Genomic DNA, 22,554 nt, shown 5'->3' with positions numbered 1-22,554 from the left:
TGGACCCTCTCCTGCATCCAGGAGCCATCTTAGACAGTGCAGATGAGGGTACCCTCCTAAAAATGGCAGAGTGATAAGAAAGAGCCTAGTCTTGGCACCATGGGACCAGAATACCAGCCCTGGATTGCTTATGTCTGTGCTGTTACATGAGAAAGAAATCATCCATCTAGTTCAAGCTATTGTTACTTTGGGTTTCATTTACAGAAGCCCTCTACATTCTCATCAATACATAACTTCCTGCCCTGCAAACCATTTAAACCACACAATGCTGCAAGGAATATCTCAGCCAGCTGGCACTCAAGAGCTATTTTATGATTTTCCCCTTCACACATGTAGGGAATACAACTCTCAGTTTACATATAGAAATCTTTCTTTCCTGATGCCTCAGAATATCTGAGCACATTGCTTCATAGAGCCAGAGGGAGAAAGGAGAAGAAGTCATTATTTAGATCCATCAAATGATAAGGACAAAAGAAACAAGAAAAAAGCCCATTAAAATCTTAAAACATCAATTATGTTTCAATCTATGAGTTCATAACGGTACTTTAAAAAAAAAAAAGTCCTTAATTGATCACCACTGGAGGATGTTAATGAACCAAACCATTATTTAAAAAACTGGTAAATAGAGGAAAAGAATCCAGCATTCATCCTGCTCTTCCTATATGAATTCTACCATTGTTGATGAAGGAAAGTTTCTCTTTATAGAACTTTTCCAGCTAACAGAAAGGAAGGGAAGTCAGAATTAGAACAGAATATAACCACTTTACGGATGTGAGACTTGGACCATAAATTAGGCTGAGAACCAAAGAATCGATGCTTTTCAAACTGTGGTGCTGGAGAAGACTCTCGAGAGTCCCTTGGACTGCAAGGAGATCCAACCAGTCCATCCTAAAGGAACTCAGTCTTGAAAATTCATTGAAAGGACTGATGCTAAAGCTGAAGCTCCAATACTTTGGTCACCTGAGGTCAAGAGCTGACTCATTGGAAAAGACGCTGATGATGGGAAAGATCGAAGGCAGGAGGAGAAGGGGGCGACAGAGGATGAAATGGTTGGATGGCATCACTGACTCAATGGACATGAGTTTGAGCAAACTCCAGGAGATAGTGAAGGACAGGGAAGCCTGGTCTCAAAGAGTCGGACATGACTTAGTGACTGAACAACAACAATCACCACCTTGCAATCACCGCACCACTAAATTAATGCAGTTCAGCACAGACCGTCAGCAGCTGGTATCACGACCAAGAGGATGGCACCCGACACCACGTGCTTCCTGATGGAGACATGCTCCCACCGTGGAGCAGTCTTGCCCAAAACAACTAAACCCGAATCCACGCAAGCACTAGAACTGACTGCTAACTTGCAGGAAATACGGAGGACAGGGGAACAGGCTGAACCTCACCATGGGGACATAACTGGTAAAAGCCGGACTGTGAGAAATTTTATAGGATGAACAATCTGGTCTTTTTCAACAAATAAATTGCTAAATAATAATGATGATGATGATAAAATGAAAAAAAAGGTCCTGCCACTTAATCTACAGGGGGAACCTCTGAATGACAACAGTCTTAGACACTAAAGGCATCCACGGGCACTGTGTGGGCCTGGTCTGAATCCTGATTCAAACTACAGAATAATAAAACAAGGGGAAAACCTTTATGATATGGGTAAGATGACTGGAACTTTATACACCAGCTCTTTCCCGATTTTAAGGAATTTTTGTTAAGTTTCATGCACATTAGTGGTTTATTATGAATATTTTCACAACCCTTTTCTTTTAGATACACATACTGAAGCTTTACACATGAAATGATATGGTTTTGGTATCCAGGATTTTTGATGTAGAGAATTTGCTTCAAATTATTATTGTGAAATGGAGGTGGTTGAAGGTGGATGTATAGAACAAACCAGATTGGCCATGAGTTGACCACAGCTGAAGCTGAGGGGTGGGTAAGTAGGTACATTGTGCTACTCTGCATTTATATATATATTTATAGCATTTTCATCCAAAAAGGTGTGTTTAAATCTCACCTCCAGCCACAAGGAGAGGGAGGGAAGCAAGAGGGAGCTGACACCTCCAAAGTCCCCGCTGCACACCAGGTGCTGGGCTGGCAGCCACAGATGTGAGTGGTAACAAAGGCAAAGGCCAAACAGGTCTGATGGAATCCCCGGCTGGGCGGGGTCGGCCAAGTGTAAGAGGAACGACAATACCGACGTGCTGGTAAAGAGCGGGGGACACTCCATCCACCGTCAGGAGACTGGAGCGGGTGGGGGCAGCTACGGACAAGTGCATGCTCTGTCTAGAGAGGGTCTCTACTTAGCACCAGCCTTGACTTTGACTCCAGGTAGCCGCCATGCAGAATGTGGGGCCTAGGGCGGCCAGATCTTTGGATTTTCCAAGGAAAGCCGGAAATCTGTCTTTTTATATGCAATCTCCTGGTTTTTAAACGCTGGCATCTAATCCAAATATTTTTTTTAAACACTGCGTGGGCCAAACAAAATATGTGCAGGCCCAGTCCGGCCGTGGAGCTCCAGTGGGCGCCCCCGTGCCAAGCCCTGCAGAGACCACAACTCAGTCCAGCTGTGAGGCGTGGAAAGGGTGCATTCATCAACGCTGGGTCAATTCTTTTTTAGGCCTCCAATAAAGCTAAGCATTCAAAAGACACCATCCCCTTCCAGAAATCTATAAGAACCGGCTGCGGAACATTTCAAAGGCGTTCCCCACGTAGTCGGCTTATGCAACAGAACCCCCGCTCTGCCCAGGGTGTTTGGAAACTTAACAACCAGGGAGTGGCCTTTCAACTTTCCCGGGATGGTGGAACTAACGGGCTTCAGATGAAACCCATTTGTTGGTTTGCAGCATGCCTGGGACTTAAGTCCAAACCGCCTGCAACAGACAATCTCGTCATAAAACCGGGTCGGGGTTCTTGGTGCTCACTGTAGAATGACCACGGCACACACTGTTTCGCTCGCCTGGCTGGAGATCTGATTTCATGGCAGCTGAAAGGGATGCCGCGATGTCATCCTGACGCCAGGAAGGGGCAGGGGCTGGATCTGAGGACCTGCCCAGATTCCCTCTTCACACTCCACCCTCAGGGTGCCTTGACTTCCCCTCGAGAGAGAGACACTTGACATCGTGGATGAGCAAACCAGGCTCCAGCCCTGCGCTTACAGCCATGGTCTCAGCTAACCAGATCCCAGGGCCAGTAACAAATTAAAGAGGTGTCAGGAATGCGGTGGAGAAGAGCCAGAGAAATGGTTTCATCATTTCCCAAGAACAAAGCCTTTCTCTCTTTGTTTTTGGAAAGGAATGAAAAGTAAAAGAAAATGGAGCTAAAATAAAGTTGAGTCGGTCCACAGCAAGAAAAGAGAGTCCAGAACTAAGCTCGGGGATGAGAAAAGACAAAATGCACCCAAAGCTCAACTCTGTGGAATGAACAAAACAAGGGCTATTCCATTCAAGAAGGGTGTGTTTTTTTTTCCCCCTATGAAAATAAACTTTACTATTTATCTGAAATAGATCTATTGATACCAGAGAAGGTAGGGAGTACAAAGTAAAAATTTAGTATTAAAATAAGATTTGATTGACTGTCCCCCTCCAATATAGTTCACAGCCTCAAATAACTAAATCGCCTTCCAAGTTCTAACTTTGCTAGAGAGAAATGAATTACAGCTCAAGCGGATACTGGGGAGTTGTGTGTTTTTAAGACACGCATTCTGCACGGTCTTAGGTGAGTACCTGGGAGGAGGCAAGATCCATCAGAAGCACAGTCCTGCATGGAATGACGTCACAATAACCACCCGGTTGCCCACGACCCTGAAACAAGCCACGTCTCCAGCCTGCCCGGCACTTACACTGAAGGAGGAAGTGAGCCCCAGCAACTTCTGCAGGCTGTGCCAGGAAGAATGAAAGGCTAGAAGAGCCTGGAAAAAAAGGTCTGGATGCTCACCTCCTCGTATATCTTGCTTAACTGATCACCTTATTCCTTCACCAGCATGTTCACCTGTTACCACCAGACCATAACCTCATCCTGAAGGTGGAAACGGAACGCAGTGCAGTTAAAACTGGGGGTTTTGGTGGCTGACTGGGGGGCCCTCGGATGACACCAAATTATATCCTTGGTCCTCTTTCTGGGGCCCTGTCTGCTCTTTGTGGGTCAGAGGCTGCTCTGGAATGCGGGCTGAGTGGACAGCAAGTCTGAGCATGGACTTTCTTGTGGTTTGGTAGCATCTGACCTCAAAATGCAAGAGCACATTCCTTTGAAAACATCTGCTTTGCAGAATCTCAAAAAGATGGCTGAGCACTTCTGGGTCTGGAGTTAGCTGGAAGGTGGCCTCTTGAATTTTCATAAGCCAGCAATGCAAAGTACGCGTTGATTTGGGATGAAAGGCCAGCTAAGTGCCATCGCTAGAAGCTAGAGGTTCTCACAAAGTGAGGCAACATCAGGAGGGGCAAAATAAAGGTGCCCCTGGGACAGAAGCCTCTCCTGGGGGAGAGGGAGGCAGACACGCCACCGGCTCAGCGATCGTCGACCATGAGTTCTCACAAATTCTGTGGGCTCGTCTCTCTGTTGTTGTCCAGTCCCTAAGTCATGTCCGACTCTGCAACCCCATGGACTGCAGCACTCCAGGCGTCCCTGTCTGTCACTGTCTCCTGGAGTTTGTTCAAACTCGTGCCATTGAGTAGGTGATGCCATCCAACTGTCTCATCCTCTGTCACCCTCTTCTCCTCCTGCCCTCAACCCTTCCCAGCAACAGGGTCTTTTCCAATAAGTTGGCTCTTCGCATCAGGTGGCCAAAGTATTGGAGCTTCAGGGTTGAATATTCATTGGAAGGGCTTCTCTCCAGGCAAGAAGTTTTGTGGACTTCGGCCCTTTCCAGTGAGACTCTGAATTCCCTCTGCTGAATTAACTGGAAGTAGCCCAGCGGGGTGACAAGGACCCAGGCTGAGAGTCAGCCTTGGAGCTCTTCTCCAGAGCCAGCTCTGCCCTCCTCCTCCATCTGTCTTCGTCAGGTCAGGCGGCCATAACAAAACAGTCACTTGGGGGCTGATAAACACAAATATTTGTTTCTCACTGTTCCAGAGGTTGCGAAGTCTAAGATCAAAGTGCCGGCAGATACGGCCTACTTCCTCCAAGACGACTGCTTTCTCATCCCCGCTTCACAGGGCAGAAGGGAACTAGAGGTCTCTTCTCTAAGGGCAGCAACCCCAGTCATGGGGCTCCGTCCTCGGGACCTGAGCACTTCCCAAAAGGCCCATGGCCTAAAGCCATCACACCGGGGGATACACTTTAACTTATAAACTGAGGGGACACAAACACGGAGACCATAGCAATGGCCCAGAATCGATGATGATGGTGGCAGAGAAGAATATGAACCACCGAGCACCCCACGCACACATACGGGTCAGAGTGCTTTCCTTACAGGGATGCTGCCATTTCCCTGCCTGTGGTCACCCTCAGAGTCGGGGGCCGCTGTCAGCAGCCTGAGGTCACAAAGGAGGGAAGCGCTGAGGCCAGCCTGAGAGCCAGGAAGACAATTCCAGAAACTCTACAGCCAGAGGCCCCGAGTCAAAGCTGGACCCTCAGAGCAGACATCCCATTCCTGAGAGCGGGCCCCCGACATGCCCGCCCGTTCCCTGCGTGACGGGTGCCTAAGTGCTGCTTGCGAGAGCGAGAGACGCTCATTCCTGACCGCGGGGGCCTGTGGCATGTTTTGCTCCCTTTGGTAGAACCAAGGGGGAAAAGAAGAAGATATATCTGCTTGTGCTCACGACTACAAACAGAAACCACAGCAGGCATTCCCAATCAGGACGATACACCCCCAAGGGGGAGGACGATCTTACACATCACGATGGTCTGTGGCCCCGCAAGGGCCTGGTACTGGGACTGACAGTTCATGGGGGTGGTGATTAGGAAAAAAATTATTTTAAAAGGGGCCTAAGTGGAAAGGGTGGCATTAGTGATTAAACAAACAAAACAGAACCAAGAAACACTACTCTAGAGGGCTTGAGAAAACTGGTATCAAGGAGCAGGGCAAAAATGGGAGGAAGGCGTCACTGGATATCTTTTTGTATTGTTTTTTTTCAAGCATGTGGACATACTGCCTTTATAAAATACAGATATCTTTTAATGAACTTTAAAAAAGACGGCTGACCAAAGCCTTCAGCAGAAGCCTGGACTCTGTTGGTGCCCACAAAAGGTGTGTGAATTCAACCTGGTCTTGGTGCTTTCTGGTGCCCTGCCCAGCCCCACGCTGCAACACCCAGGTCACACTCTCCACGGTGCCATCAGCCGGGCAACCACTGTGCTCGGTTCTCATCAGAGCAGAGGATCCCTGCATGTCGGCCTCCGTCAGCGCCGCCGCCCCCAGGGAGGCTGCCTGGAAGCCCAGCCCTCCTGAGTCAACGTGGCGGCCAGATGCACGGCCGTCGCCAGCGGCAGGCAGGCTGTTGTGGGCTTCGCCCACTTCTCCAAACAGGAGCTGCTTTGTGACAGCCTTGCCGTGGGCCCTGAGCAGCCCCAGTGAAAGCCCCCCGACCTGCCGGACAAAGCCGTGCCAGGCATGTGTGCCTCCCCACTTCCCACACGCTGGAGGGTGTGCCTGTCTGTCCGTCCACTCTTCCCTGGCCTGGTTCTCACGCTCTGGCACACTGAGCCTCTGGGTAAAAGGCTGGGACCCTCTGCCCATGGCACAACAAGCGGAACTTGGGCCTGACATTCACGCTCCACCGGGCACGCAGAGCAGGACTTCCCAGCTGGCCCTGGGCCCAGGGCATCAGCCCCTTGTGTGGGAAGATGGCCCACGGCCCCCGAGAGAAGCTTGGGAAGGGAACCATGAGCCCGAGTCCTGGGGCTCTGTCCCCCCTACTCCAGCCCACGTGGAAGAGACAGGGCATAAGGGCACATGGGCTCATCACCAAAGACCAGAATAGCTGATTTTTATTCTCTTACGCAGACATACAGTAAAAATTTTGAACCCTGTCCTCCAAGAAGTCAATTAAATTCAGAAACAAAAAGAGCGGCTAACATTTACTGGGGAGTACTTTGGGCAAAGCCCTGTTCCTAAGATATGACACGCCTTAATACACTCTCACCACCGCCTTATGAGGGAGGAGCTGGGGAAACTGAGGCACGGCAAGGCACAAGTAAGTACGAAGCCTGATATTCAAAGCTCCATTCAACGTGTCTTACAGAGACACGGCGAGTAAGTCCTGAGAACCCAGAACAAGGGAAGCGGAAGATTCAAACAAGACCAAACGGAGGTCAGAGTGCTGCGGGCAGACTCCTGTCCTGCAAATGTTTCGTGTGGCCGGCTGCACCCCTGGCTCAACTGCCTGGCAGCCCCAGGCAAGCACCTCCACGGAGGCCCACACACGGGTGGCCAGCTCCTTCCAGTGCACCCGTGCAGTGCCCAAGTTTCAAGGAAAAGCTCCTGGGGGCTGCCTTGCCGCCATGGGCCAGTTTGGGGCTCACTCTAACCTGTCCAGGTCTCTCCTGGGGCAGGAAGAGAGGGGCACCAGGGAACTGAACCTGAGCCGTGTGTGGGCCCCTCGTGGACCCTCTGCTTCTGGGGGCCGGAAGGGCCACCCCCGAGAGTCACAGGTCGGTGCCTTCTCTGGGGCTTTTCCCTACCCTTTGTCCACATGGAGGATTCTCATCGAACAAAAAAGGTCAGAGCATTAAAGTGACCAGAATAAAGGCAAGGCTGCAGAAGGCACCTCAAGAAACCTGAAGGGAAGCAGGCTATCAGGATGACCGTTACTATTAAGGGAGCAAATGATAACTGCTGGACATCTTTTAGGAACCTTATTTACAAGCGCAGATCTTAATGCGTGTTTGGCAGTCCTGAGTATCTGAGCAGGTCAGAGCTGCTATACCCACACAGCCTGCTGCTCCTGGGTCTGAGTCCCCTGTAACTGGGTCTCTTCATCAGAAATGAGAGCTGGTCCCAGAGTCAGAAGATGCAAAGTGAACTACCCTTCAAACCGCTCCACACGACCCCCTGCACCGCAGCGGGCATCGAAACTCGTATGATCACTTTGGAAAACCATCTGGCAAGGGCTCCACTCCTGACCCTCTGTGTGGACGGCCAAAGAAGAGTTCGAGAGTGTTCACACGGCTTCTCCATAAAATGAGGAGCAACCCAGTCCTCTCTATCAATAGGAACATGGACACAGAGGCTGCAGAAAATTCCCTCCATGGACAACAGAATGAATGAACCTCAGCTACACCCAGGATTGCTGGATCTCACAAGCTACTGGTGGTGGAAGGAAGCCAGACACAGGAGAGCGTGGCTGCGTGACTTCTGTTTCTGCAAGAAGGCAAAATGAACTCCCAGGGTTGGAAGGCAGGGCAACGGCTGTGGGGGGCTCCTGGGGTTCTAACCAGATTCGGTGTCCTGCATGGGCCAGGTGGTAACTGCATGGTGGTCCACTTGGTGAAACTCAGCACACACCACTGATTTCTGAGTGTGCCTGCATTTCAATATGTAGAAATAATCAAACTTATTTAATGTATTTCAAGAAATGATTTTTTAGTTCCTATGAAGAATAGAAAAGTAGATTCACAACCAAACTGGTCTGTGCTCTTCTGATATGTATAAACACACAGACACACATACCATCTGCCATCCTTAAAAGCCAATGGCAGAGGCTCTGGTCATCACTGAGACCTCATCCTTCTCCCTAAGATAAGGGGACAGAGGATCTCCTTTGAATCCCAAGCCTCCCCACTGTCCCTGGCGTTCTTGTCTGCCTCAGCGTCTCGAGGCTGCCGGCGCAGGCTCGCCACCCTGAGCCCGTGACGGGACAGCCTGAGGACCTGCGAACCCGCAGCTCTTTGGAGACCATGTCACCAGCGGGACCCCGCAGGCATCTCCTCCGAGGCCCTGCTTCCCGGAGCCTCTCCCGCCCGCCTGCCCCCAGCACGCACACACACTGCCGACGTGCCCCAGGCAGGTGCCCTGGGGGTGCACACGCAGCCGCCCCTCAGTTCTGGGCAGGGGACAGGTCAGAACTCCCTGTAAACTCACCGCATTCTGGCAGTGCTAGTTCTGTCTCAAACCAGCGCGCTGAGGAGAGGACTCGCAAGGCAGCGTTTTGTCAAACGTGCCATCCCCCTGCCCCTGCGCGCTCCCCCACAGCACTGGCCACAGGGCTCACCGCCTTTGTCTCGGGGTTTGTCTAAAAGGAAGCAAAGCCCTTGTTTTCCATCTCTTGCCTCCCTACTGTCCACTGTCCAAAGGCAGCCAGTGACGTCCTCAAAAGGGAAATCAATTCACGGTGCCCTCTTGACGAAAACCCACCAAGAGTAGCCCACGCCTCTGAGCTCACAGCCTCCCGCCGGCTGACTCTGCTTCCTGCAACACCTTCCCTCAGATCTTCCCTGAAGCCCACCTCTCAGGGCCAGCCTTGCTGGACCACCCCCAGCCAGCCACACTCTGGCTTCTGACCTTGTGTGCGTTCCCTCGTGGCTTTCTACCGCCGTCTGCAAGATGCTTGTCTGTTACCTTCTGTGCTAACATCTGCCTCTTTTACCCAGAACACACCCCACGAGAGCAAGGACTTTTGACTTGTCACTAGCGCACCCCTGAGTCCCAGGACTGTGCCTGGTACAGAGAAAGAAAGAAAGTGAAGTCGCTCAGTCAGGTCTGACTCTTGCAACCCCATGGATTGCAAGGAGGCCCTGCCAGCCTCCTCGATCCATGAGATTTTCCAGGCAAGGATTCTGGAGCGGGTTGCCATTTCCTTCTCCAGGGGATCTTCCTGACCCAGGGATGGAACCCGGGTCTCCTGCACTGCAGGCAGACTCGACCATCTGAGTCACCAGGGTACAGAGAAGGTGACCAGTTAAATCAGGATGGAGGAGAGGAGAGTGAAGTCAGGAGAGGAGCCCAACGCGTGGGGGAAGGAAAGGAGGGAGGGAAGGATTTGCTCAGGGGCTCTCAGGATCAGGCTACTGTTTTGAGCTGAAGGTATTTCCCAGGTACAGCCCGGGACTTTAGAGCAAGAAGCCAGTTACAGAAGGGGACAAGTGGGACAGAGGGGGAAAAAAACAGTGAACGTGTGTGCAAAGCACGCATTTCAGAAGAACTGTGAAAGAAAGCCTGGGTCCAGGCAGGCACACAGCAAAGGAGTGAGGATACGCTGGCCCTGGAATATCACTTATTTTGCTAGCTCAGAAAGAGACTTTTGGAAAACGTCTCGAGTCCTTGGAGTGGAGAAAGCAGAAGCTGCATTTTGGAGTTCCAAGGGAAAAAAACAGGGGCCAAGACAGACAGCGTCTGTGTGCAGGAATGCAGCTTGGGAAGGAGAGCGGTGGGACCAGGTGGGACGCAGACCAGACGCGCCGGGTCGTGAGCCAATGGTCGGGGAGAGAGCGCCAAGGGCCGGAGCTTCCCGGGATCACAGCGGGGCGGCGTGGCCACTGCAAGGGTGACGCGTCTGCATTTGGACCCGAGTCCTCCGTGGTGACCCCTTCCCTTTCCAGCTGTGGAACCTTCCTTTGACCCTCAAAGCAAGTCAGCCCAGCTCTCACAAAATAACCAAAGAAAGTCAAGTCTGCCAAAATCCCAAGGCAGAGGAATGGCATCCTTGCCCCCAGGAGCATCTTCTGCTGGAGTCTGGGCAGCCAGAGTATATTTTCTGGGGGGATCTCCACTGGGGAATTGATCAAAGGGATGGAAAAGGACCTAGAAGGCCTCCCAGACAGACTAGAGAGATGACCCCGGGATTTCCAGTTTACTGGTCAGGAAGAAACACCAGAGAGCTGACCAGTCTGAACCCCACCTTCATGAAGTCAACGGCGGAGCCTGAGAACGTTCTGTGAATACACCGGCCAGAAGGCGTCTGCGAGAGGGACCTCAAAGCCAGCAGTTGGCAGACGACGCTGTAGCCCTCTTCCTGGCAGCTACAGCGGTGGGGCAGGCTGGAGTCAGCCCTGAGCACACGACGGGCCACACGGGCACCTTCCCGTTGAAGGGACCGGGGCTGGGCAGAGGCTTGGGGACACCACCAGTCAGGCGCAGAGCATCTCACCAGCGGCCACAGGGCTGCATCTGGGGGCCACACGGGTGGAGACCATCCCCTGCCCTGTGCCCCGCTCTGGCCCCAGGAACGTGAAGCCTGAACACAGCCCACGGGACAGGGCAGGGCTGGCTCTGAACTCTCTGAGATGCCTCCGTGTTACTCTTCCTGAACGTCAGGGGAAAGGGGCCCCAGGCCCGCCAGGCTGTACAGCTGGAAGGGCTCTGTTCACACAGAGTATACTCAATGTCAGCAGCACCCCTGGAGTTGTACAGGTGATGGAGCAATTTTCTCTTGTTTTAGAAGCCGAGAGTATCCATGAGGTCAGTAAAGGTTCTGAGAAGTCCAGCAGTAAACAAGTGCTATAAAAACTTGGTTTTATCAAGTGTTTCTCCCCTTTTCCAGCCACAGAACCCTCGTTTCAGAGAATGCCTCCTAAGATTCCAGGGAACTGGGCTTACGGTTTCTTGTTTTAGTCTCTCAGTCATGTCCGACTCTTTTGCGACCCCATGGACTGTACCCTGCTGGGCTCCTCTGTCCATGGGATTTCCCAGGCAAGAATACTGGAGAGGGTTGCCATTTCCTTCTCCAGGGCATCTTCCGGGACCAGGGACTGAACCTGTGTCTCCTGCATTGGCAGGCGGATTCTTTACCACTGAGCCAGCAGGGAAGCCTGGGCTTACAGACAGCGTACTTAAAAAAGGCTCCACCCGGAGAAGCAGGTTCACTGTATCTGGTTTTCCAAGAAAGCCTTAGAGCTGACTCGTGTTACTGACCCTCTGGGAGGCCATCCTCACTCTGACCTTGAACCTGCCTGTGTTCAGACAGACAGAGGCCCCAAAGGGTCTCCCACGCTCAGCTGCTTCCCCCTTAACACAAGCCTCTATCTGAGCAACAAGAGGCGCTCAGAGCTTACTCATGATCGTGGGTCCTGATGCATTACAGAGAACCAGCGACTGACCCCGTTCTCTTTCCAAGATGCTCGTGTTGGTCTGTGTGGTGGGATGACGGACAGGGTGGGAGGGGCCGGCACATTTCCTACTCCAGAGACCAAAGCAACATGGGACAGAGTCAGGGGAGGACAGTTCCAGCCCCTGCTCCGGCATCACTTATTCATGGAGCGCCTCTGCCTGATCCAGCCCTGAGCAGACGCGTGGAGAGCGGTCGGGTTACAGCCCACTTCATCCATCTCTCAGTCGGGAAGGCACTCCACAGCAGTGCAGTCTCCCACCCCCTTCCAGCTAAGCACCGACACTTGATCTTCGCCAGCCATTTCGGGTATACATTGTTTTGCGAATGGATGGCACCAGGGTCTCTCTCTTTAAAACAGAGCACAGTGCTCCTAACTCGATCTGCTTTTGAATGATCAGGACCAGTCAGCTCAGTGAGTAACTCAGCAGTACTCCGAGGTCACCTTTGTAAGGCACTTGGGGCAGTCTGACTCTAAACTAAGAGGTTCTCAGGACCTTTGCTGGATACACTTGGGGGGGAGTTTTTGAAAGATAGTTTTTACCAGAGAGGGGACGTGGAAACTACAAAACATGGCGGATTGTCAAAACTTTGCATAAAGTAGAAGTCCACAGTCTCTGAGCAAGCGCCCTGCACTCACTGTGTCTGAAGTCTAGCACCTGGTCTCTATGATAACTACCGTGGCTATTTCGAAGCTTTTTCCTTACTTCCTATGCCTTGGGTGCATTCCTGAGAGTAAATCTTCCTGAATAATTGACATTTCAGGGTGTCTCAGATGCTGTTGCCAGTCAAGGGCGAGGCTGGAGCTGCAGATGCCAGCCAGTGGGACAGGCTTTCCTTCTCACTGAGAAATCCAAGCCACCTGTTTCCTTCCTTCCCCAGGGGAAGGCCGCTCTGCCCACCCCGCCCTCTCTGCCCCTGCAGTGGCACCTGGCTGGTCCCAGATGAGTCCTGTCCACACAGCTCACCCTCCGTCGCTGCGATCACAGACCCATGCCATCAACACTGCCACTCCCAACGAGCCTGCCCCCGGCTGGGCCTCGCCACCCGACTCGGGCACCTAGAGACACAAAGCTGCCTCTGCATCTGTCCTTTGGCCCAACCAGCCCATCAGCTGGGCTCACCACAGCGGAAGCTCACTGTTTCCCCGCATCAATGCACGGCTCTGTTCCACGGGCACGTGGTGGAGCCCGCCTGCAGCCTGCCTGCGAGCCCCCATTCATGCGCCCTTCCGAGGCAGCCACCCTTCAAGATCTCCCCTTCCCTCCACCCCACCCCTTCCCCTAAATACACAACAGAAGACTACAGAGTGGGAGGTTTTTTTTTCCCCTTTCTCTCCAGGAATAAAAGGTTAGCTTTCCTTCCTTTCTGTTGCCCTATCCTCGGTCTAAATTTGGCAGATGGAAAGAGAGTGGAAGCAGTTAAACGGACCCGGTTTGTGACCCGGAGCACACTCCTAGGGCCAGAAGTGCCCTCACTTGCTCTTTCTGTTGCCATGGTTTTAGGAGGGGGCAACTAAAACCCCTAATGCCCACCCCAAACTCCTGTTGGGCAATGATTCATGCACAGACTTGGGTGAGGCCTTAAAGATCATCTTATCCAATTCCCTTCATTTAAAGAGGGGGACACCGAGGCCCCAAACAGGTAAAGGAGGCTACCCAGGCCCTACAGTCAGCTTGCTGGGGTGGTGGTGGGGGTTGGCTACAGGGCATGGAACTCACGCGCAATGAGGAAGACGAGCCTCTTACCGTCATCCAAGTAGGTCTGGTCCAAGTTCTGCTCCTGTTTGATCGTCACGCCCGCGGGTAACACTTCCTTTTGGTCACTGACCGGGGGTCCGTTTTTGGCGGCTCTTTGGCTGGGGGCGTTCTGCTGCTGGATGACGGTGGGGTAGGAGCCAGGGCTCAGCCTCTGACCCTGACTGACAGGGGGCGGGCCGGGCCTGGCGGGGCCAGGCGCGAAGTTCTCGCAGTACACGATGTGCTGGAACTCCTGGTGGCTCCCGCAGCGCAGCGGCTGGTTGGTGGGCGAGTAGTGGATGACGGGCGAGGCCTGCTGGTTGGCCGGGCCGGAGTGCAGCAGCGCCGCGCCCTGGCCCTGCGAGCCGGCGTGCACCAGCACGGAGCGGTGGGCGTCCGCCAGCGCCAGCGGGCTGGCCATGAGGGCGGGCTGCTGGTAGCCCAGCAGCCCGGGGCTCAGGCTCTTGCCCCGCTGGTAGAGGACGGCCGCCGGGTTCTGCTGCTGGTAGCGCGCGTCGGGGGATGAGAGCCCCGAGCGGAACTGCTGGCAGGGAGCCATGGTGGCCACGAGGCAGGAGGGGGGCTCGGCCACCATCGGGTGCTGCCCGTAGTACGGCTGGCTCCCCAGGCCCCCGTGGGCGGGGCTGCAGATCAAGGCGGGGTCGTACTCATCAGTGGGCTCCGTCTTGATGGCTGGGACTGCGAGAAGAGAAGAGCACACGGGGCGGACCTCTCTTAGCGCCGCCGGGGGGCATGGAGGAGGGACAGACGGCGGTAGGAGCACAGCCTCGGGAGGCCAGACTGCCGGGATCAAAGATCTGGGCTCGGGCAAGAGGCTCCCCCTGTGCGACTGTCTTAGGTTAGAAGTTTGACCTTGGGTGATGGCCTTGAACTATAGGTCTTTCCGATGGCAGAAAGTGGCGGGGGGTTGCCGTCAGCCCTGGGACATGTGCTGTCTTTTCCCCCAGGGGGAGAGCTCCGACAAGAGCTTGATGTAAAATTATGCCTCCACCTCCTGCCTCTGCCCTGGCAGCTCCCATCCCTTCCCTGCCTGCCGTCCTTCACCACACTCATCATCGTCTGAAATGTCTGTGCCCTCCCTGTGCTCAGTTATATCTCAACCCGCCCCTCCCCCACTAGAATGTGAGCTCCTCCAAGAGAGGATTCTTCTTCTTGGTCTTTTTTGTTCCATGCTGGGACCCCGGCACCCTGAATAGCTGTTACTGTTTAGTTGCTAAGTTGTGTCCGACTCTTTGGCAACCCCATGGACTGTAGCCCGCCGGGCTCCTCTGTCCATGGGATTTCCCAGGCAATGCTTGGGTTGCCATTTCCTTCTCCAGGGGACCTTCCCCACCCAGGGATAGAAGCTGGGTCTTCTGGATCGCAGGCAGATTCTTTACTGTGTGAGCCACCAGGGAAGCCCACCCTAAACAGTACCTGGCACTGAGTGGGCACTCAGATATTTTCTTGACAAAGGAATGAATGAAACATGGCTCTCGTTGCCTGTCTTGGGACTGAAGTGCTTGGTGGGAATGAGGCCTCCTGGCCTGGTGATCCACTCAGTAACTGTTTATCCACCAAGTGACCACCTACTGTGGGGTCCCTAAGGAGCTGGCTTTTAGGGCATATTCACTTTCTGCCTCTATTGTGATCAAATCTACGACAGAGAGAGGAGTCATCAACCTTGCCATCTTCCAGTAAACAAGCCTACATGTGCCCCATTCTTATTCTGCCCTTGCAAAGGAAAATACTAGCAACAGTAGCTAATGTCATTGATGTAGACGGTCCCAAGCACTTTACATGCATTGGATTTCTACAGCTCTCATAAGGAAGGTGCCATCTGACAGAGGAGGAAGCTGAGGCTGAGACAGGGTGAGTCACTTGCCCAAAGTCGCCCAGCAGATCACAGGCGTCCTCACCTGCACACACGGCCGCCTCTTCACGCCCAAGGGGCCTCCAGAGAGAACTCCTTACCTGGATGGTAGGTAAAGTGCTGAGGCTGGCTTCGTTTTCTTTTCCCGTTGATGACGTAAAAGTTCACCTTCACCGAAGTCCGAATGTGCTTGTTCCGATACTCCGGAATCTCAACAAAAAGCATGTTCTGAAAGAAAGTTGTCAGTAATTTAACTGCAACCGCAAGTAAGTTCCTATCCAAGGCCCTAAGCACACTGAGCCAGCCCATCTGAAAGGACTCGGTGGGCAGGGACTCACTGGGGCGTGGGGTTAACGGGTGCACAGTGCTCGCTATAAAACAAACAGGATTTGCTCTATAGCACAGGGAACTGTATTCAATCTCTTGCAATAATCTATAATGGAAAAGAATTTTTAAAAATATGCATATATATGTATACACATACATAACCGAATCACTCTGTTGTGCACCCAAAACCAACAGCATGTTGTGAACCAACTATACTTCAATAAAAATAAAAAGACTCACGACATATCCTGCAGGCTTACAGGCAAAATTCTAATTAAAGGGAGCTTGACTTTTCAGCTGCAGCAAAGATGACTTACTACTTACTCTATCAAAGTATATTAAGATGTCACTGTTACAAATCAGAGGGTCTGATGCTCAGGAAACATGTAATTCACTCGTCACGTCAATACCCACTAAATGCCTATTTGGTCCAAAGCACTGGGACGTTGATGAAGGAAGGAGAAAAAAGAGGGAAAGAGAACACAAGGGTTGGGGGTGGACAGGACAGGTCATCCGGTCAGCGCGTCTGGGTGCTTACAGGCTGGCTCTTGTCTTTATCCACCGTGGCCTCCATCTCCCAAATTTGCTGCCCATCTGGAAAAATTTAGAAATGACAGACTTTGAAGGAATTCTTAGCAACCGAAGATTTAAGACAAAAACTCACCAACTTATACTGATCTTGGCTTCTAGGTTAGATCATTTCAGTCAAGTACACCTGTATGAGTGCATTAGGTATGCACGTATGTATATACACGTATTTTTATTTCTATAAACACATATTTCTTTTTGCAAAGAGAAGGCACATGGACAATAGAAAACTGGGCAACGCTACAAAATCAGGAAAAAATAGAAATTGTCCATCATCCCAAAACCATTATCTTTTTTCTCTATATTTAAATATCTACATCTTTCTTTAAAATACAAAGATTGTTATATGCTTTACTTTATAACATGCTTTGTTCAACCAAAGGCTATTTCCAAAATGCTCTGCATATGCCAAGACTGTCGCAGGGGCCCCATTACAGACCCACGGCTGTCCCAGACATGACTTCTCCATCGTCTGAGAACACAGGTGGCTTGCATATTCTGTCCTCGGAGGTTTAAACAATGTCCTGGCTCGTGAGGCCTTGGAGAGGGAGGGAGCACAGGCGCCCACCCTCCACCTTCTAGTCAACAGAGAGCCTGGCTCCCCCGTGACCCGTCACAACAGGCGTGGACAGGCTTCAGTGGCAAGCCCTCCTTCCCTGAAGCAGGGCTCTGGCTCCCCAGTTTGGGGCCAACAAGTTGGGCCAAACAAAACTCTGCATTTGCAAATAATAGATTTCTTTTGCTGACCACCTACATCGGCCAGTGGGCAGTTTGGGGCTAAAACAAATCATTTCCACAAGTGTTTCCAGGGTGTTTTGTGGAGCACTGGCTCTGAAGAATATTAAATAGGTTTATGAGAAAGGAAAGCAAGCTCTACCAGCTAGTAAGCATTTGGCAAAAGCAGAGTCAGGCAAGTGGATTTCTTTACTGCAGGACTGCTCAGAGCCTTTAATCTGCTCAGGTGTAGCATTACCCCTCCAAGGTGGGCTGGGTATGGACTGTGTCCCGACATTTGGCCAAAGGACGGCCCCACCCTCTTTGCAAGCATGGTGATTAGCGGCTTCTGTGACAGGTCAGATTTGAACCCTGTCGTCTGGGACCAGCAGGTTTACCCAAAGAAACTGAGTTTCCAGGCATTATCTCAACTTGTAGAGGACATATTTCCCAACATAATAAGTAATAAAAAGTCGTGATTGCCACCAAAGCTGATGCAATCAAGACGACCTGCAGGAAGAACAAGCACTAAGCCGGTTGGAGCCGTCTCCAACAAGTCAGCCTGCGTGTCCTGGCCTTGCAGTTCCTGAAATGACGAGGGGAGACGCAGGTTTATGCCCAAAGGGAAGAGATCCCTGCGGAGGGGAGCAAGTTAAGAGTTGCCGCTGCCTCACCAACACCCACCACATGGCAGGTGTCTAGTAAACATTTCATGTCTGAATGTACAAAAGTGTCAGCAGCTCCAAAGGCTGCTGACGGGCAGGGGAAAAACCAGGAGCTGACATCAGCCACTGCTCAAAAGGAAGCAAGGGAGAACAGATGGATAGACGTCAAGGAACCTGAAGTCAAGTCATCAAGACAGGGTACGTCCAGTGTGTGAAACCCCGGATAGAGCTCTTCTGAGAAAATCCTCACTTTTTAAAATCAAAGACAGGTCACAGGTCATTGAAGAGACATGTGTCCGCCTCTTAGAAGGCAGTTTGAGCTAAGCACAGGTCCTCATCAAAAACCATATCCTCACTAGCTGCAGTGTGAGCTATGTCAGAAGATCAAGTAACAAATTAATCCAAGAAAGGGACGATGCTGATGTCTGGTGCCTTGCTTTCCTCCTCAGCCTCTCAGTGGCTGAACTGAGCTCTTCCATCACGTGGCTGCACATTCCCGAGCCCATGCAGCCCCTCCGCCAAGTTAATGGAGGTAGGCGGGCATTGGGGGTGGCTTGGCCTTCAAGACTCAGCTGAAGTCCCCTGTTTTGGACCAAGTTTATCCCCTCTGGGTACCCTCACCATCACCTGTCCTACAGGACACCCTCAGGGGCCATGACTTCATTTCATGCCTCAGGACTAGTCATTTGTTGACATGATCAGAGTTTATTACATCACTGCAGTAAGTAACAGTTATAATCTAAGTGGTGGCTGAAGCAGCAAAGTGCTTCTTTAAGGAAAACAGAGGTCTGTGGGATGGAAACAACCCAAGTGACCACCAGTGGATAAAGGGAAAACCAAAATGTGCTCTATATATACAGTATGAATGTGAGACTTGGACCATAAAGAAAGCTGGAGGATGAGACGGTTGGCTGGCAGCACCCAATCAGCGGACATGAGTCTGAGCAAAGCTCCGGGAGTTGGTGATGGACAGGGAGGCCTGGCGTGTTGCAGTCCGTGGGGTGGCAACGAGTCAGACACGACTGAGTGACTGAACTGAACTGATACATACAGTGGAATATTATTTAGCCTTAAAGGGGGAGCAAATTTTGATATGTGCTATAAGCGCAGACCTTAAAAACATTATTAAATACACCAGGCACAGAAGGACAAAGATGGTTTGATCCCACTCATGAGGCACACGGAACAGACCAATTCATAGAGACAGAAAAGGGACTGCAAGTTACCAGCGGCTGGGGGAGGAGAGAGCTATTATTTAACAGGCACAGATCTCCTGTTTCAGAAACAGGAAATGTCCTGAAAATAGCGCTGTTATACAACACTGTGGCTGCATTTCCATACTACTGAACGACACACCTACACCTGGTTAGAACGATCAGTGTTACGTTATGTGTAGTTTGTATGGTCAGTCATGCCTGACTCTTTGAGACCCCGTGGACTGTAGTATGCCAGGCTCCTCTGTCCATGGGATTCTCTAGGCAAGAATATTGGAGCGGGTTGCCATTCCCTTCTCCAGGCGATCTTTCTGACCCAGGGATGAAACCAGGTTTCTCCCGCACTGCAGGCAGGTTCTTTATGGTCTGAGCCACCTGGAAGCCCAGCTCTCTTTGTTTTTTAAAGCCAACTGGCCTACAGAATGGCTTAGTGGCTTTTTAACTAGCTGCTGCCATTTCAAGATGAAATTTCACCTAAAAAACGAAGATTTTGCCCTTGAAAAAATAATTCTGACAGGTGGCACGGTGCCTGATTTTTCTTTCCTTTCAAATATGGGTCTTTCCACCATTATTTCCATTTTTTTAAGGCCCCAAAGGCAGTTTTAGACATTTGGTCTGGCTGCCTGAATGGAGGGCGGGGACACGCTCCCAGAGAGCAGGGCCACACCACCGACTTGTTCTCTGCTTTCTCCCAGGACGACATGTCTGGCGCTTAATAGATGCTCCACAAACACAGGTGGACTAAATGCACAAACCGACCTCAGGATTCCCCGGCACTCAGCCCATCGCCAGAGCTCAGGAAATGGCCGGCTACTGGCCACTCTGCAAAAAGACCCCACGAAGCAAAATCACCGCCTGTCTGTGAAGAGTCCTTTGAGGGAAGTGACTGCAGGAGCCCGCCATTACAGGTGCAGACAAGGAGTCAAACTCAACCCGAGCCACTCAGCCTGAGTTCTAGATAATTCTAGGTAATCCACCTCCAGATTGCTACCCTAGGTCCGGGACTCGGAAAACCTGCCCAGAACAGAAGAGGCTCGAGAAGACCAAGTCTGCTTCTACTGCTCTGGGCTGAGATGAAATAAAGGACTTCGGTCTCTCGAGCAGATGTTCGGGCAAACTTCCCCTGTCCTAAATTAAGAGGGGCTGGCAGCCAGCACAAAATAGGCTCTTCCAAGTCTTTACTCAGAGGCTAAAAGAGCCAGCTCCTTCGGGCAAAGAGGTTGGGTCTACAGAAGCCTCAGCAAGACTCTGTAAGAGAAACAATGGGGTGGGAAGCACACGGCTCAAGAAATATCCCAGCCTTTGCTCTAACTTGGCACCGCCGCCAGGAGAACACGCGGCCCCGTGGCCAGTGGGTCTGTGGGTGTATGGTCCCGTGGAGCTCTTGCAGGCAGCTCTTGAACCCCCTGATGGAGCAGCGCATCCGGAAGCAGCAAGCAGTCCGGGCTGGAGTCTCCGTAGTCAGCCTCATGTCAACGGTGGGCTCACGTCAGCACCCCCTCAGAAAGGGGCACACTCTCAGAAGAGGGGAAGCAAGCCCGTCTTCACTGAGGCCCATGAGCGTGCCACTGGGCTCCAGGCAAACCGGGAGGAAATCAAAGTGTCAGTTTGGGTTAGGAAACCGCTTGTGATGCTTCCCAGGCCTGGCTCTGCTCTTTAAAATTAGCTCCCTTCTCCATGAAGATGGCTGAAGTCATTTGGGTCTGCTCTTTACGATTGCTTAACTAGCAGAAAAACTCACGCTCCCTGGATGCATGGGCTTAATAAGCCGAGCAGATGCGGGGTGGGGGGGTCAGGAATGGCCCCTTAGGATTTCATCCACCCAGAATGGTACCACTGGGCTCCTCAGGTGGCTCAGTGGTAAAGATCTGCCTGCCAACGCAGGAGACGCAAGTTCGATCCCTGGGTCGGGAAGATCCCCTGGAGAAGGAAATGGCAACACACTCCAGTGTTCTTGCTGGGAAATCCCATGGACAGAGGAAACTGGGAGGGCTAAGGTCCGCAGGGTCGCAGAGTCAGCCACGACTGAGTGGACTAAACAACAACAGAAATGGTGCCACTGCCCTCGACGGGTCTCCTGAGAGCTGGCGAGGAAGAGCCTGACTCCCACACCTCCCGTCTTCCCTTCCGCCTCCCCACGTCCTCGGTAGGCTTACCCCACCCGCCGTGTCCCCATCTGCACAACTGCAGGGACGGCTCCGTCACCCCGCCTCCACCCCGAGCTCCTTCTCCATGCAGATTGCCAAAGCAATCTTAAAAATGTAAATTCGATCATGACATGTCCCTGCTTAAAAGCCTCCAACAGCTACTCGCTTCTGGAAGGAAATGCAAACTCGTCGCCACATCCACACGGCCCAGCCTGACCTGGCCCCTGCCCCCCATGACCTCTCCAGGCTTGATTGCTGTCGCACTTGCCTTGGCCCCGCACCAGCAGCCTGGGTCTGGTTTCGGTTCCCCCAAACACCCCCGGCTCAGCCCCACGCTGGGACCCTGGCCCAGGGCAGTTCCTCTTGCCTGGACACTCTTCCGAGCACCCATCTGGCTCCCTCTTTCCCGCCTTTAGGGCTCTGTGCAAAGGCATGTCCTCAGGGAAGCCCTCCCTGACTACACAGCCCATGCTTGCCAGATATAAGAAACAAAATACGGACTGTGGAGTTAACTGTGAATCTCAGAAAGCAAGGAATACTTCTTAAACTACCGGTATGTTCCAAGCTCTGTGCCACTGCGTGGGACACCCTCATACTAAGAAATCTGGATTCAAGTTAGCATCCTGTATTTTTCTCTTAACCTCCAGACCCTTTGGTCTTGCTCCTAGGCCTGGTTCCCCTGTCCTCACAGCACTCATCCGATCTCAAAGTGACCTCCTTATAGGCAAGTTTGAAACCAGCCATGCCCTGAGGGCAGGGACTTCCTTGGTCATATGCCCCCAGGGCCTGGCACAGAACCTGTGCACACTAGGATTCTAATAAATATCTAGGGAGCAGCCACGGAAATCCCGGGGGCTGCGTGCATGGAGGAGCGAGGCCAGAAGAGCATCAGCACGTCGTCTGCATAGAGGCCAGACTTCAGCTCAGCTTTCATCCCAGCCCAGGGGCACCTCTTCTCAGCGATGGGCCGTCATCCCGAGGTGTCGTCCACCAGCCCCCACAGTCACTCAGGGAGCCAGGAAGTTGGGGTGTGGGGCCCAGCCTTCCTCTGACGTGTGCTGCCAACTCAAGGAAGTCTGCCCACCCCCCTTGGTGAGCTGGCTTCCCATCTGTGAGAGGGGGTAGGCGGCAGGCTGTTCCTCAGTTTCCCTCCATCGCATCGGGCATGACAGCAGGGTCTGATGGCTGGGAGCTGAGAGGAGGGGAAAGGCTCGCCTGTGCCAGGAAGGACCCTTCTCCCAGACAAAAAACCAACCTGGGCCTTACTCATTCAGGTAAGTAAACCGAGCTCCCA

General features: G+C 52.3%; 1 protein-coding gene across 10 annotated transcripts in view; it reads right to left on the bottom strand.

Annotated features, from left to right (window-relative positions):
- The window catches only part of NFATC2 (nuclear factor of activated T cells 2), a 160,656-nt gene that overhangs the window by 32,193 nt on the left and 105,909 nt on the right, over positions 1–22,554 (bottom strand). For all 10 annotated transcript variants that reach the window (XM_044927526.2, XM_044927528.2, XM_044927529.2 and 7 more), the window contains exons 7-9: positions 16,471–16,526; positions 15,707–15,833; positions 13,742–14,431 (exon numbers count right to left, since the gene is read on the bottom strand). In XM_044927526.2, coding sequence (XP_044783461.2) covers positions 13,742–14,431; positions 15,707–15,833; positions 16,471–16,526 — 873 coding nt within the window. The remainder of the gene's footprint in view (positions 1–13,741; positions 14,432–15,706; positions 15,834–16,470; positions 16,527–22,554) is intronic.

This window comes from Bubalus bubalis, chromosome 14 (assembly GCF_019923935.1).
Source record: "Bubalus bubalis isolate 160015118507 breed Murrah chromosome 14, NDDB_SH_1, whole genome shotgun sequence".
Classification (NCBI taxonomy): domain Eukaryota; kingdom Metazoa; phylum Chordata; class Mammalia; order Artiodactyla; family Bovidae; genus Bubalus; species Bubalus bubalis.
The sequence above is the reverse complement of the archived record's forward strand: the minus strand, read 5'-3'. Positions and strand labels throughout refer to the sequence as shown.